The 12,547-nt window shown below is 50.7% G+C and overlaps 1 protein-coding gene across 21 annotated transcripts in view; it reads right to left on the bottom strand.

Annotated features, from left to right (window-relative positions):
• LOC126538704 (uncharacterized) overlaps positions 1 to 12,547 on the bottom strand; it is a 133,956-nt gene that overhangs the window by 95,335 nt on the left and 26,074 nt on the right. For 16 of the 21 annotated variants that reach the window (XM_055074870.2, XM_055074867.2, XM_055074856.2 and 13 more), the window contains one exon: positions 885 to 1,034. The exons of 1 other annotated variant lie outside the window; for it this stretch is intronic. In XM_055074870.2, the coding sequence (XP_054930845.2) occupies positions 885 to 1,034 (150 nt within the window). Of the gene's footprint in view, positions 1 to 884; positions 1,035 to 3,217; positions 3,368 to 8,874; positions 9,043 to 12,547 lie in introns of all 21 variants that reach the window. 4 more of the 21 variants (XM_055074854.2, XM_055074879.2, XM_055074861.2 and 1 more) reach the window with 4 other exon arrangements.

Below are 12,547 nucleotides of genomic sequence, written 5' to 3'. Positions count from 1 at the left end.
CATCTCAAAAAGGTAGCTGGCAGCGCAATATAAGCGCCCGCTTCTAGTCCAATCTCCCTTTGTGGATATGTGGCGTAGTACGCAACCTATCATTTTTAACATGCAGTGATCATCTCAAAGAGATACTTCGCTATGCCACAATTCGTATGTACCGCCCAATCGTTGGTCGCTTTCTTGTTGTGGTCACGTGCCATTCTACTGCTCGCGTCATCATCATGTGCCGTATTAAGGGAATCCTTATCATTCTTATGAAAGCGCCGAAAGGCTTCTTGGCCCGCTCCGCGTTCTGCGTTGTACCATTCTAGGACATCGTAATCATTATCGTAGGCTGATCATCTCAAATAGCAAGTTGTTGTTGGCAAAATTTCAGCGTATGTGCGAAGCACTAAGTAGTTTTTTCGGGAATCTGGTGCTTAAGCTCATAGTGTCTACTGTACACAATAAAGGCCACCGGAGTGAAATCCTTAATGGTGCTTGTATGTGCTTGCCGAACTTCTGAATGTATTTCCAGTCATCTTAAATTTCTGTAGCGCTTTGGCTTTCGGAATGGCGCGCTCCAGTGGAGTAAAAGAAAATGAGTGCTTTTGTGGTGTAGTGGTTAATGTATCGCGCTACTAGGCTGGCGGGTCGAGTTTCGAATCCCTGTGCTGGAAGCGTTTTTCTTTTTTTTTAGGGTGACAGTAAATATATTCGGCAAGAAACGACAGACACAAGTACCACCGACCAAACCATGAGAAGATATGGAAAGAAAACTCGACCTTAAAAGGTAAAGGTCTTTTGTTTGCCACGGACATTGAAAGTGTAATCAGCACTGTGACGCTGGTTACGACAATACAATGTGAATCACTGCCCTGCCTGTCAGAGGACTGAAATGTGAGTTTTACCTCGTGGGGCTGGCTGAAATACACTCCGAGTCATTTTCGACACATTCACCGGAACCACGCCTGTAGTACCTCCCATTGACGCAGTCGCACTTGTTCCCAGGGGCACCGCACACCCTTGAGCCATCGGGACAGCTGCATTCAGCGCAAGCTCTGTGGGAAGAAAATGCAAAAGCTGTTGAACAGATGGAGAGCAGAATATCTCCGCTGTAGTGAAATTCGCATTTCGTGATAACTTCACCCAGTTTACTGTAGATTAGTTTGTCTGTCTCTTTGACAGTTGCTGCCTATTTAACCTCTTTCACGCCAACTTTGGTCACGCGATAGACAATGGTTCAAAGGCTAGACAGTCGGGACGCTTTGCTAAGGAACTGAGTTCGAAACCATTCATCGGGCCAACTTCAGGCACTACGTACGTGATACTGCATCGTGTGCATATGCGGTGAGTCAAGATGGCTACGTGGACTAGCTGGAATCTTGGATTATTGCTTACGTTTTTTAATAAAGAAAATCAAAGTGCCTTTGTGGCGCAATGGTTGAGCCATCACGCTGCTGGGCTGGCGCAGTTCCGCATCACGCCACTGGATGCGCTTTTTTCTTTTAACAGCGGAGCCGTATATGGCTAGGGCGCCACAGAATTTTCGTGTCCGCACACAAAAACTATCATAATCAATGGCTCATGGCGGTATAGGGCTAGTGTATAGAGTTTTATACAATAATTACTAGAGAGAACTGTGGCGATAGTGTCTACGAGAGCTGCAATAGGGGGAATAGTGGGAACTACATGGATTTGCCTGTTTGTCCTTCTGGCTTCAGGCTGTTTCGTGACTTTGTAAACTCGTCAGTTTCAACAAAGGATTGCGTAATAAATAAATAACGATTATTAGAATTGTCTGAAGGCAGGAACTCTGACAAAGAAGTCCGATGCTTAAAGCATTACGCCACGGACGCATGCATTGCAAGCGACATAATACTCCCTTACGAATTTATTTTCGGTGAGCCATTGCCTTGAGACGCTTGGCGCATTTCAATTTGACCACGTCGATACGCTGAATCGTTTGAATTAGTAGCGATTGTGCGTGTTCGCAGCGTGTTCTACAGTTCGAAATGTTTAGAGTGCTCTGAAATTTACGACAATGATGGCACATAAAGCGTAATAAACAAAGCCACGAGAACGTCTGAATCCACGAGCACGAAGGTCCGACAAATTCATGTACTTCCTATCAATCCCATGGTGCCGTAACGTGTGTGGCGCCAGGGTTCCCACTACTAATTATTGCAGGAAACTCGATGGGCAGAGGTGTCATAAAATTTTCTTGCCCGCACACGAAAACTATCATCATAATAGTCTCATACCCATGCAAGCACTCATACAATGGCTCATAGCTCCGTGAGGGAAAGACTACAAGCAGTCAGCAAAGTGAAGCGAACAGTGCTTACATTCTTCGGAATCACGCATAGAGTATGCGCATAGAGTATGCAGAACAGCATGTCGAAAACTGTCATCGGCTTCCTCGGATAAAACAATGGTCGGTCTCGTCGGGACTCTGCTGCGGCTCCGTAAAGAACCTTGTTGTTCAGTGTTTAGTAGGAGTTGCGATGGGGAGGCCACGCGTGGTTAGCACTGCCGAAGAGCAGCTCGCTTGCGGAGCGCAACGGCGCGAACTTAGACGAGAGCACGATCGACGGTGGCGCGCGGCAAACACCAACGAAGGACGTGTCCGACAGCCCAACCGCAAGCGGCAGGCCAGAGAGGGCGACGTGTTTCGCGAAACGGAGAATACGGCGAGGAAGCGCTAAAGCCTCTGGTCATAGTCAGTGATTTCAATGTGGATGCGTCGAAACCAAAACAGAAAAAGGAGTGCTTTACGCATTATGTGTTGGCGACATTTAACTTGCGGTGCCACACCGATCCGGCCATACCGACCACATAGCGGCGTACGTGCATCGATGTGACATTGTCAAAGAATGTTTCCGCAGTTGCGAGTATGCCGATCAGTGTGGGTATTAGCCACCAGAAAGCCATTGTGACCGTCTTTACTAAATGACAATGTGTGATGCAATAAAGTCTTTACCGTTATGTTTAGAGCTCTGCTGGTCATCCACCTTTTTTATAATGACGTTAAATGGATTCGGCTAGAACCGACAGGCACAAATACCACCGACCAGTCCAGGCCGAACCATGCGAAGATATTGAAAGAAAACTCGACTTTAGCATGTAAATGTTTAATGTTTGCCATGGACGTTGAAAATGTAATCAGCACTGCGACGCTGGTTACAGCCGTACAATGTGAGTCACTGCCTTGCCTGTCACAGGACTGAAATGTGAGTCTCACCTCGTGGGGCTGTAGAAAATACAGTCCTCCTCATTTCGGACGCATTCATCGGAATCGGCCATGTAGTACTTCCCATTCATGCAGTGGCACCTGCTCCAGGGGCTACCGCACGTACTTAAGCCATGGGGACAGGTGCATTTAGCGCAAGTTCTATGGGAAGAAAATACAGAAATTGTTGAATAAACCGATAGCAGAATACCTCAGCTGTACTAAAATTCGCATTTTGTGGTAACTTCTACCAGTGTAGTGTAGAATAGTCTGTCTCTCTGTGTGTCAGTTGGTCCCTATCTAGCCTCTTACACGCCAGCTTTGGTTGCTGGTTGGACAATGGTCCAATGAATAGAGAATCGGGATGCTTTGCTGAAAAAACTGAGGAGCCACCCATCGGCCCAACCTCAGTCACTGGATACTTGATACTACAATTTTTGTATATGTGGTGAATGAAGACTTTGATTAGGCTAGTTAGAATCTTGGTTTCATGGTTATGTTTTTGGTGCCCCACTGTTAGGCGCCCGTTGCTACGGCGAACTTCGGCTTCGTACCTAGTAACCGAGTGAACGGGCACATTGAAAGATGAAAGCGTACGCGGAGTGCAACGGGGGATGGAAGACGTGAGGAGGAAAGCAGATTAAGAGATGCAGCGGAGTCATGACCCGGAAGGCCGAAGAGGAGGGTATGGCGAAAGGGCTAGAGGAAGGCGTCGTGCGGGACGGTGGCTACGAAATGGTGCCAGAGTAACGTGCGTCGTCTGTGAGGCGTTACCCACGCGCTGGCGGTCGCGATCTCCAGATTAGCTAGGAAGTGGCGCCAAACTTCCTTTCATTTGCAACGTGTCGCGCAAGATAGATTGTTCGTGCCATCCAATACATCGCGAAATGAAATCACAGATAGAGCTGCACTCGAATTTCGCATTAGGGAGTATCGTAAACGTGGGTTAGCTTTTTTTCTTTGCACTCGTGTCGTGGATTTCTTTGTTTTTGTCCCTTGTGTTTGCGCTGATTTTTCGTGATGATGTAGACATGTGCTGTTCTTCAATGAACCTTTTTCACGCTGACAAAGGTCATTGTAGCTGCAGGACCGGGTAGGTACCACTGTTCAAAGAAACCCTTGGATGCCTACTTGGAGCACTAGGTATTTGCCAATCCGTCTGTGCTAGACTTCAAAGATCCTCCTAGATGCCAGCTTGGGTAACCAGATGTGTGCCACTAGGTGTGCGCCGCGCTTCAACAAAAGTAGTGGTTGCCAACTTTTGTAGTAGATATGTGCCACTAGGAATGTGCCTCCATACAAAGATGTAAACGATTCCATAAGTTCCTTCGATGCTGAGCGGAATCGAGCCCACGTCACAAGGGTTCCTCACAGACAGCAAGCTGGCGCCCTAGCAGGCTGCGCCACAAATGTGCTGGTTATGTGCCTCTTTTCAGCGAAAGTTTTACGCGCCAATGCTCTAGCGAGCTGCGCCAAGAATGCACCGTGTGTGTGCCGCTCTTCAATGAACCTCTCGCTATTTCGGGTGGCCGAGTATGTGTCGCTGAGTGTTCGGTAAGCGAGGGAACGACTCTTAGCGCTCTCAGGCGCCGGCGCGCCACGCTTCTCGTCTTAGAGGCCACGCGCGGACCTATGCATGGGAAGTGCCGGTGGAAGGCGCAGCGTGGCGAGAACCAAGCGCGATAGCGTAGCCTGTTTGCAGCATAATGCTTTTCTCAGTGTTCGCTTGCACCGGCTCTCCATCGCACTTCGGAGACCGCGTGAAGGCTATATGGCGGCGGCGCTAGATGGCGCCAAGTGTTCCTCAGTAAGCGGGAAAGAGGATCTCCGCTACAGTACAGGCCCCATGCATGATTCGATTCGATGGTGGCCACATGTTCTATCGCCACATTTATTCAACTCTAAGCGCATTACTGGGGAGAGGCACCGAGAAATGGGTTCCACCCAATGTTCATTACGCTAACTTGGGTAAGTGGTCACGTGATGCTTTGTGCCGCTCTTCCTTGAAAGTCGTTCACGTCTACTTGCGTCACTGGGTGTGCGCCGCTTGTTATGTGGTGCTCTTCACTAAACCTTTTTCCTGGCAACCCTGGTCACTGTGTACGTACCGCTCTTCAGTGCCCCCAAAACATTTGGCAGAACGCATCTCACGATGACTTTCAACGGTATTACGTTAGCATTGAATCGATAGAGCGGCACAATGTGCTGACGTCATTGAAGCAAGTTATGTATGTAGCACATACTGCAGCAGGCCTACTGCTTCGCGCTTTCCCCAAGAGCAGTCGGCGCCATAGAGGGGATCCGCAGCGAAGCCTGCGCGTGGACTCTGGAATACATGACGCGCAAGTGTATGCGAACCACGGAGGAAGGGAAAACTGAGTGGCCTTGAGGTTAATGTTTTTTACGCTTACTGACGCCGGAAGTTAGCGTTGCTCCGCCATCTTGTTGGGGCAGCACCTCCGCTCTCTTTTACATTTCTCTGCTTCGGTGCGCCACCATGTCGCGTTGTGTTGACGTGCGCGCGCCGTAGTGATGCGAACAACGGATCCAATCGCGGTGTATGCCGTGGCGATACCGTTGCCGAAGTCAATTCTCCCATGTATGGCATTGAATGGAGTTCGTAATGAACTCCGCAAGATTGACTGTGGGTCCAGTCCCGCGCTATTTTTGCCGGCTTTGCGGAAATTAAATCTTTGCGTTCTCACTGCACTGAACGACGTCACAGGCGATGACCGGCAGCAAATTTTACGCACATCACGACCTACGGCTAGCCCATCTGCAGTTTCTGGGAAAAAACACGTGTGCTGGGCGTGATTGTTAGGAATCATTTTGCTTGACAAACAAGATTCTCGCGGCCGCGCACAGCGGAGATGTGACAAGCCACAGCGCGCCGGTGAACAGGTCGTTATGCGCCTAAATACAATGAGTGTGGCCTGAGGTATATTGTTCGCACGGTAAGTGAAGCTTCATGGAAGCAAAGTTTTCGCTGCGTGCCCAACAGTAAGCGCCTATGCGTGCGCCTAGCGCGTTGACTGGGCGTACCTGCGACTGTCAGCCATTTCATGTGCGCGCAGGGTTACGTTCTTCTGTCGAGCCTTGTCGACTCGTGCAGTGTAACCGCCAACCTTCACTTCCTTGCACCCGTTAAACCCACAGCTATGGCATCTGCGGTAAAGAGGGTTCGTCCCTTAATTACCCAGAGCAGCCGCTTCTTTTCATCCTTCCACATGGCCTTTTTCATCCTTCCAGGCGTGCCAGAAATGCGTCTTCAGCTGTCAAAAGCAGGGACACTGCGTAGCTGTTACTGACCCGCAAGCCTTTTATCGTAGATATTCTGAAGCACAGTGGTTTCGGTCAGCGATGACGCTTTATGACGAGTCTACCAAAGACGGCGAATGGCTTTCCAGATCGTCCGTGGCGTGGTGCTTGGGGTACGGCGTTTTCATAGAGTTTCTTACAAAAATTATTGTATGAAACTCTATGGGCGTTTCACGCGCGCTCGTTTTACGCTTTTTACATCTTCCAGGCCCACCTGGACACAACAACAGCCAGTATAGAGATCGGTCTGTATAACATAGTGGAACGAAACACGGAGACTCAGTCATGCACACGACACCTTTGCCCCGGTACGAGACGCATGAGGCAGCGCGCGCATGAGCACACAACACCACAACAAACCACCACTGTGGTCCGATAACATGGCCGCTACAGCGAAAAATACCATTTGACTTCCTCCACACTCTTCTCCTAACGAGCGGAGGGGGTAAGGTCTGTGCTCAACGTTTCTTTCTTCCTCCGCGAACGTCGAGAAAGACGCCCATGTGGCAACTCGGCTCCACTCTGCATCGTCTAGTGGTACTGCTGAGATCTGCGCCCGTAACATCGGAGACGTGATTCACGGCACGCCATAGTGTGCGAGCGCTGAGAATGGCTTCTTTTGTTCACGCAGACCCGATGGAATAAGATCGGTGACCCAAGTTCCGGAAACGTTCGTTGACAAGTGGCACACACCCAGTACATTCAATCGTGCAGCTCTATAAAGCGTTGGCATGAAATATTTTTATTGAAAAGTGGCACAGAACAAACAAATTTGTGGCACAGCCTGCTAAAGCGTTGGCTTTTTGCCCATGAGAAGCTTTTTCGATTCCACTGCGAATGAAATAAATTTGTAGGATCTTTTCTTTTTTCATCTTAGTTTGGCGCATTTGCAGTGGCACATTCCTAGTTACTAAGTTGGCGTCCAATATGTTCATTGAAGATGGTCACAGTCGAACTGGCACATATCAGTGACCCACGTCAGCGTAAGAGTTATTCGTCGGAAGCTGGCATAGACATGGCGAAAGAGGCAGAGTTGTGTTGAACAGTGATACCTATGCAGTCCCGCATCTACAATGGCCCATGTCGGCGTGAAAGAGGTTACCTTGAACTCAGCACATATCTACACATTGCCGACTACACAGTGACTGAACTTGTGCCTGCGGTTGGTTTCGAACCTTTTCCCTCAGCACCGTAGCCCGGTGTGCTACCAATTTGACTTTGTGCTATCCAGTAACCCAGGTAGGCGGGAAAGCGGTTACAGGCAAACATGCATATGCGGGTAGATATACAGCTCGCGAAAAGTACTTGACAAGCAAAAATGATTCTACCGCATAAAATGTTTTTTATTTGTCCGCTGCTGGGCACAATCGAACCCGCGTCACATATTTCGAAAAAAGCTTGTCTCAACATCTATTCACGTATGTGTGACACGGTAACTTTGTAGCGGCTCCGCTAGATGGCACACGGTGTCCAGAGGGGAGCGAGTTAGAGGAGCCCGGATGCATGCGCGCCCCATACATGACACCTTTCGGCAGTGACGGTGCGGCTTGTCGCTACGTTCCTTCGATGCTTTGACAGAAGAAAGATGGAGAAAAACTTAGAGAGGCCGCTAAAGTTCAAGTATGATGTATTTGCTGATGTATCAAATTACCTTAGTATACAGATGAAAAGTATTGTACCGGATACAATTATTCAGCTTGCATCTTGTACATTCGCAAATCAAATCTGCATAGCCCTGCGCTGCAACAGTGACCGCCATCCGTGTCCATTGAAGACACAGATTCCAGTGTTCACCGAGCGCCCCTATTTGCTGTTCTGTTGGTTCAAATCTGCCTGTATTATATAGAGCGTGTTGCATTGCTGGCCGGATATGCTGTAGTGAACGTATGCAGATGTATAGGTACATACCACTGTTGTACTCGTGCGTTACGAAGGAGTAGGTTTTCTTTTAACTGGGTTGCGCGAAAGGACGATCTCTTTCTACCGGCTTTGTAGCGGCGGTGAAAGCACGATCACCACCGGCTACACCGAAAAACGGGCGAAAGAGCTCAAGAAAGCTATTCACGCCGATTTTTGTCCAGGCATGGTGTTAGCATTATTTCATAAAATGAGGAAACTACGAAAGCGCAATTTGTAGACTGCGGAACAAGCTGCCATTGATTGCTTTCCATTCATGTTTTTTCATGTACAACAGAAAAATATGATTCGAGGCTTAAGCCATCTAAAAAGAAAATATGGAGTTCCAAGGTTGACCGTACCTGTTGCGTTACTTCACAGCATTACATGTTATCAATGCTCACAGAAGATAGGGCCTCAAAATTAAAATCTCTGTGAGTGGAACACAGCCTTACCTTGTGCTGGAATAAGGCGGCCAGCACACATTAATGTCACGAACACACTGATTACCACTGGCGGTGAGGTATACGCTTCCGTCTCGGCACGTGCAGTCGCTGCCTGTCAATTCGCAGTGATCACTGCCACGTGAACACCAGCAAGAAAAACAGCCCGGCTTGGAATTCCTGGAAAAAACAATGAGATAGCCAAATGGGGCCCTATTTATTTAAGCATGGTAAAATGCAAAGGTAGGGCTATTTGTCTTCTTATACTGCTGGTATATTACGATATATATTTAAACACTTTCTGTAAGTGCAGAATACGACGCGCAAAAAGGTAGGTATGTACCCTCCAGAAAAATAGTGGAAAGTGATATGAAAAGGGTCACTATCTTCCGACTAGTAGAAAGGCCAGGGTTATAATGACTTTTCAAGTCAGTTCATAATGCCGACTTATACCTTACGAGCAGTCTAGAAGTTTGTTAGTGTAAGAATATTTTTAAAGCGTTAGCTTTTTCCTACATTGTTTCTTAGTCTCGTGTCTTTGTTGACATGGCTACCTCGCGCAGTGCGGGATTTTCCCATTGATGGAAGTACGCGTGGCATCGCGTTCCGCTCCACCATCGAAGAAGAGAGTTCGGTCACGTGATGCGCTCGGTTCCCTTGCACACCATCAGATGGTGTAACATTTTACGCGCCACAACTTCTTATGCAACAATCTATCGGGATGCATAAGAGGTTATAAATCAACATCATCATAGTCATCATATTTTCAGGTTATCGCGATGGATACTGAATCAAAGGAGGGGTCAAGAAAGTTAGCAAAGTACAGGGTAAGTTAAAGTGTAAACACAATCCCAGGGGTCAGCAGAACGATAGTCGGAGGAACAGATAGAGTAAATTTGCTGCAAATAATGGAAACGGAAGAAATAAAAAGAACATGGGGATATTTTAAAACGGCCGGTGAAAAAGAAACTGGAAGCGGAAATCTGGAGGTTAACAGAATGCGCTCCAAATCGTAACCTAAGAACAGAAACATACCCTAGAAAATATTCTGAGCATAATTAGGCATGTGTCAGCTGCAACAAAAGCCCGGAGGGAACTCAGTACATCTCAATGGCATCTGAAGGTATTCACCAGGCGAAACCCGTACATAACGGACACCTTACAGAAGTGCTGGAATTCGGAGTATATTGAGACATTAGCTGGTGAGCAGTAACAGTACAAATACATATACATGCTTTAAAGACGAGAAAGAAGATTAAGAAGATGTAGGACAAATGTTAAACGGAAAAGCATGCACAGCAGACCCGATTAGCTCAAGCGGATAGGTGACTATTTGTCACCACCCCGTTTCAATGGGGATGCGAATAAATAGAATTATTATCACTGACAGCTTAGCCCACTGTAGTAAGAAACTAACATGGCAACCTTGAAGAAGCGAACAGAAGCCACGACAAAGAAGGAAAAGCGCGAGCTCGAGACGAACCTGCTTGGGAGCTCGAGGTTTCCGGATCGATCGAACGCACGTTTGAATTGTTGACTTCCTTTTACGTGTTTTTGTGATAGGAGCGAATCTTCATTGGGATTAAGTACAGCCATATCGTATAGGATGTATGCGGGTACTATTTGTAAGGCAGCTTCTCTTTTTTGTACCAGCTTTCTGCTGTACTGCTGTAGGCTGCTCCTTTTGTTACGGGGGCAGAGACCTCGTCAGGCAACCATGCCTTAGTCTCTGCCACTCACAGGATGATGTGATTTTCCTGCAAGTATAGAACCGACCGACCGACCGACCGACCGACCGACCGACCGACCGACCGACCGACCGACCGACCGACCGACCGACCGACCGACCGACCGACCGACCGACCGACCGACCGACCGACCGACCGACCGACCGACCGACCGACCGACCGACCGACCGACCGACCGACCGACCGACCGACCGACCGACCGACCGACCGACCGACCGACCGACCGACCGACCGACCGACCGACCGACCGACCGACCGACCGACCGACCGACCGACCGACCGACCGACCGACCGACCGACCGACCGACCGACCGACCGACCGACCGACCGACCGACCGACCGACCGACCGACCGACCGACCGACCGACCGACCGACCGACCGACCGACCGACCGACCGACCGACCGACCGACCGACCGACCGACCGACCGACCGACCGACCGACCGACCGACCGACCGACCGACCGACCGACCGACCGACCGACCGACCGACCGACCGACCGACCGACCGACCGACCGACCGACCGACCGACCGACCGACCGACCGACCGACCGACCGACCGACCGACCGACCGACCGACCGACCGACCGACCGACCGACCGACCGACCGACCGACCGACCGACCGACCGACCGACCGACCGACCGACCGACCGACCGACCGACCGACCGACCGACCGACCGACCGACCGACCGACCGACCGACCGACCGACCGACCGACCGACCGACCGACCGACCGACCGACCGACCGACCGACCGACCGACCGACCGACCGACCGACCGACCGACCGACCGACCGACCGACCGACCGACCGACCGACCGACCGACCGACCGACCGACCGACCGACCGACCGACCGACCGACCGACCGACCGACCGACCGACCGACCGACCGACCGACCGACCGACCGACCGACCGACCGACCGACCGACCGACCGACCGACCGACCGACCGACCGACCGACCGACCGACCGACCGACCGACCGACCGACCGACCGACCGACCGACCGACCGACCGACCGACCGACCGACCGACCGACCGACCGACCGACCGACCGACCGACCGACCGACCGACCGACCGACCGACCGACCGACCGACCGACCGACCGACCGACCGACCGACCGACCGACCGACCGACCGACCGACCGACCGCTGAGCTTGCGCTACCAGGCCAGGCAAGGCGTGTACGGATTCAACCTGAGACATGACACGGACCGAGCCGGCGCTACCAGACCGGCCGGGACGAGACTGGCATGTCGTACGGTAAACCTGTGTTCCGGCCAGAGCTGTGATGCAGACCAGGCTGAACGGATCGGTGCTGTTCCCGCGGTGAACGAGCGTTCGAGCCCAGCGGTACCAGACGGCATTGGTCGAGAGCGACAAGTTCGGGCGAGACACGTGAAAAGGGACCGGCATAACCTCGTGCAGGGATCGTGGCCACGGTGCAGCGTTGCTGACCGCGTGGGCCTACCGTGCTGTCGCGTGAGCAGTTCATCATCTGGCCGTTTGCTGGCCGTTTGTCCGACGAAATCGTACAAACGGCGCTCTAAGTCTACACGCGCCGACACCTCCGACAGCGTCAACTACTGTGAGGGGCCTTACGAAGATGCGCAGACTCATCGTATTGTCAGGGAGACGCGCGCTGTGACAACTCGCGTTAGTCGTGGACTGCGTGGATCGTATATAAATAGTTCAGCGTCTTGTTAACTCATCATAAGTGTAATTGTTGCCATCTGTCGGGGATAAATTGTTGTCCTGTCTACGACTTTGCTTCCTGCATCTGAGTCCCTGGTCCCACGAACTACCCCACTTACCTATGTTGCTGGCACAGTATTTGCACAGCACTTGTTTATATTCAACTGGTGATGATATTTCGCGGGCTAACAAATGTTGAAGGTAATCGCTTAACTCAAGATACACCTTTCTGTACCGGAA

Source organism: Dermacentor andersoni, chromosome 8, assembly GCF_023375885.2.
Source record: "Dermacentor andersoni chromosome 8, qqDerAnde1_hic_scaffold, whole genome shotgun sequence".
Taxonomy (NCBI): Eukaryota; Metazoa; Arthropoda; class Arachnida; order Ixodida; family Ixodidae; genus Dermacentor; species Dermacentor andersoni.
Note: the sequence above shows the minus strand (reverse complement) of the source record. Positions and strands in the feature narration are given on the sequence as shown.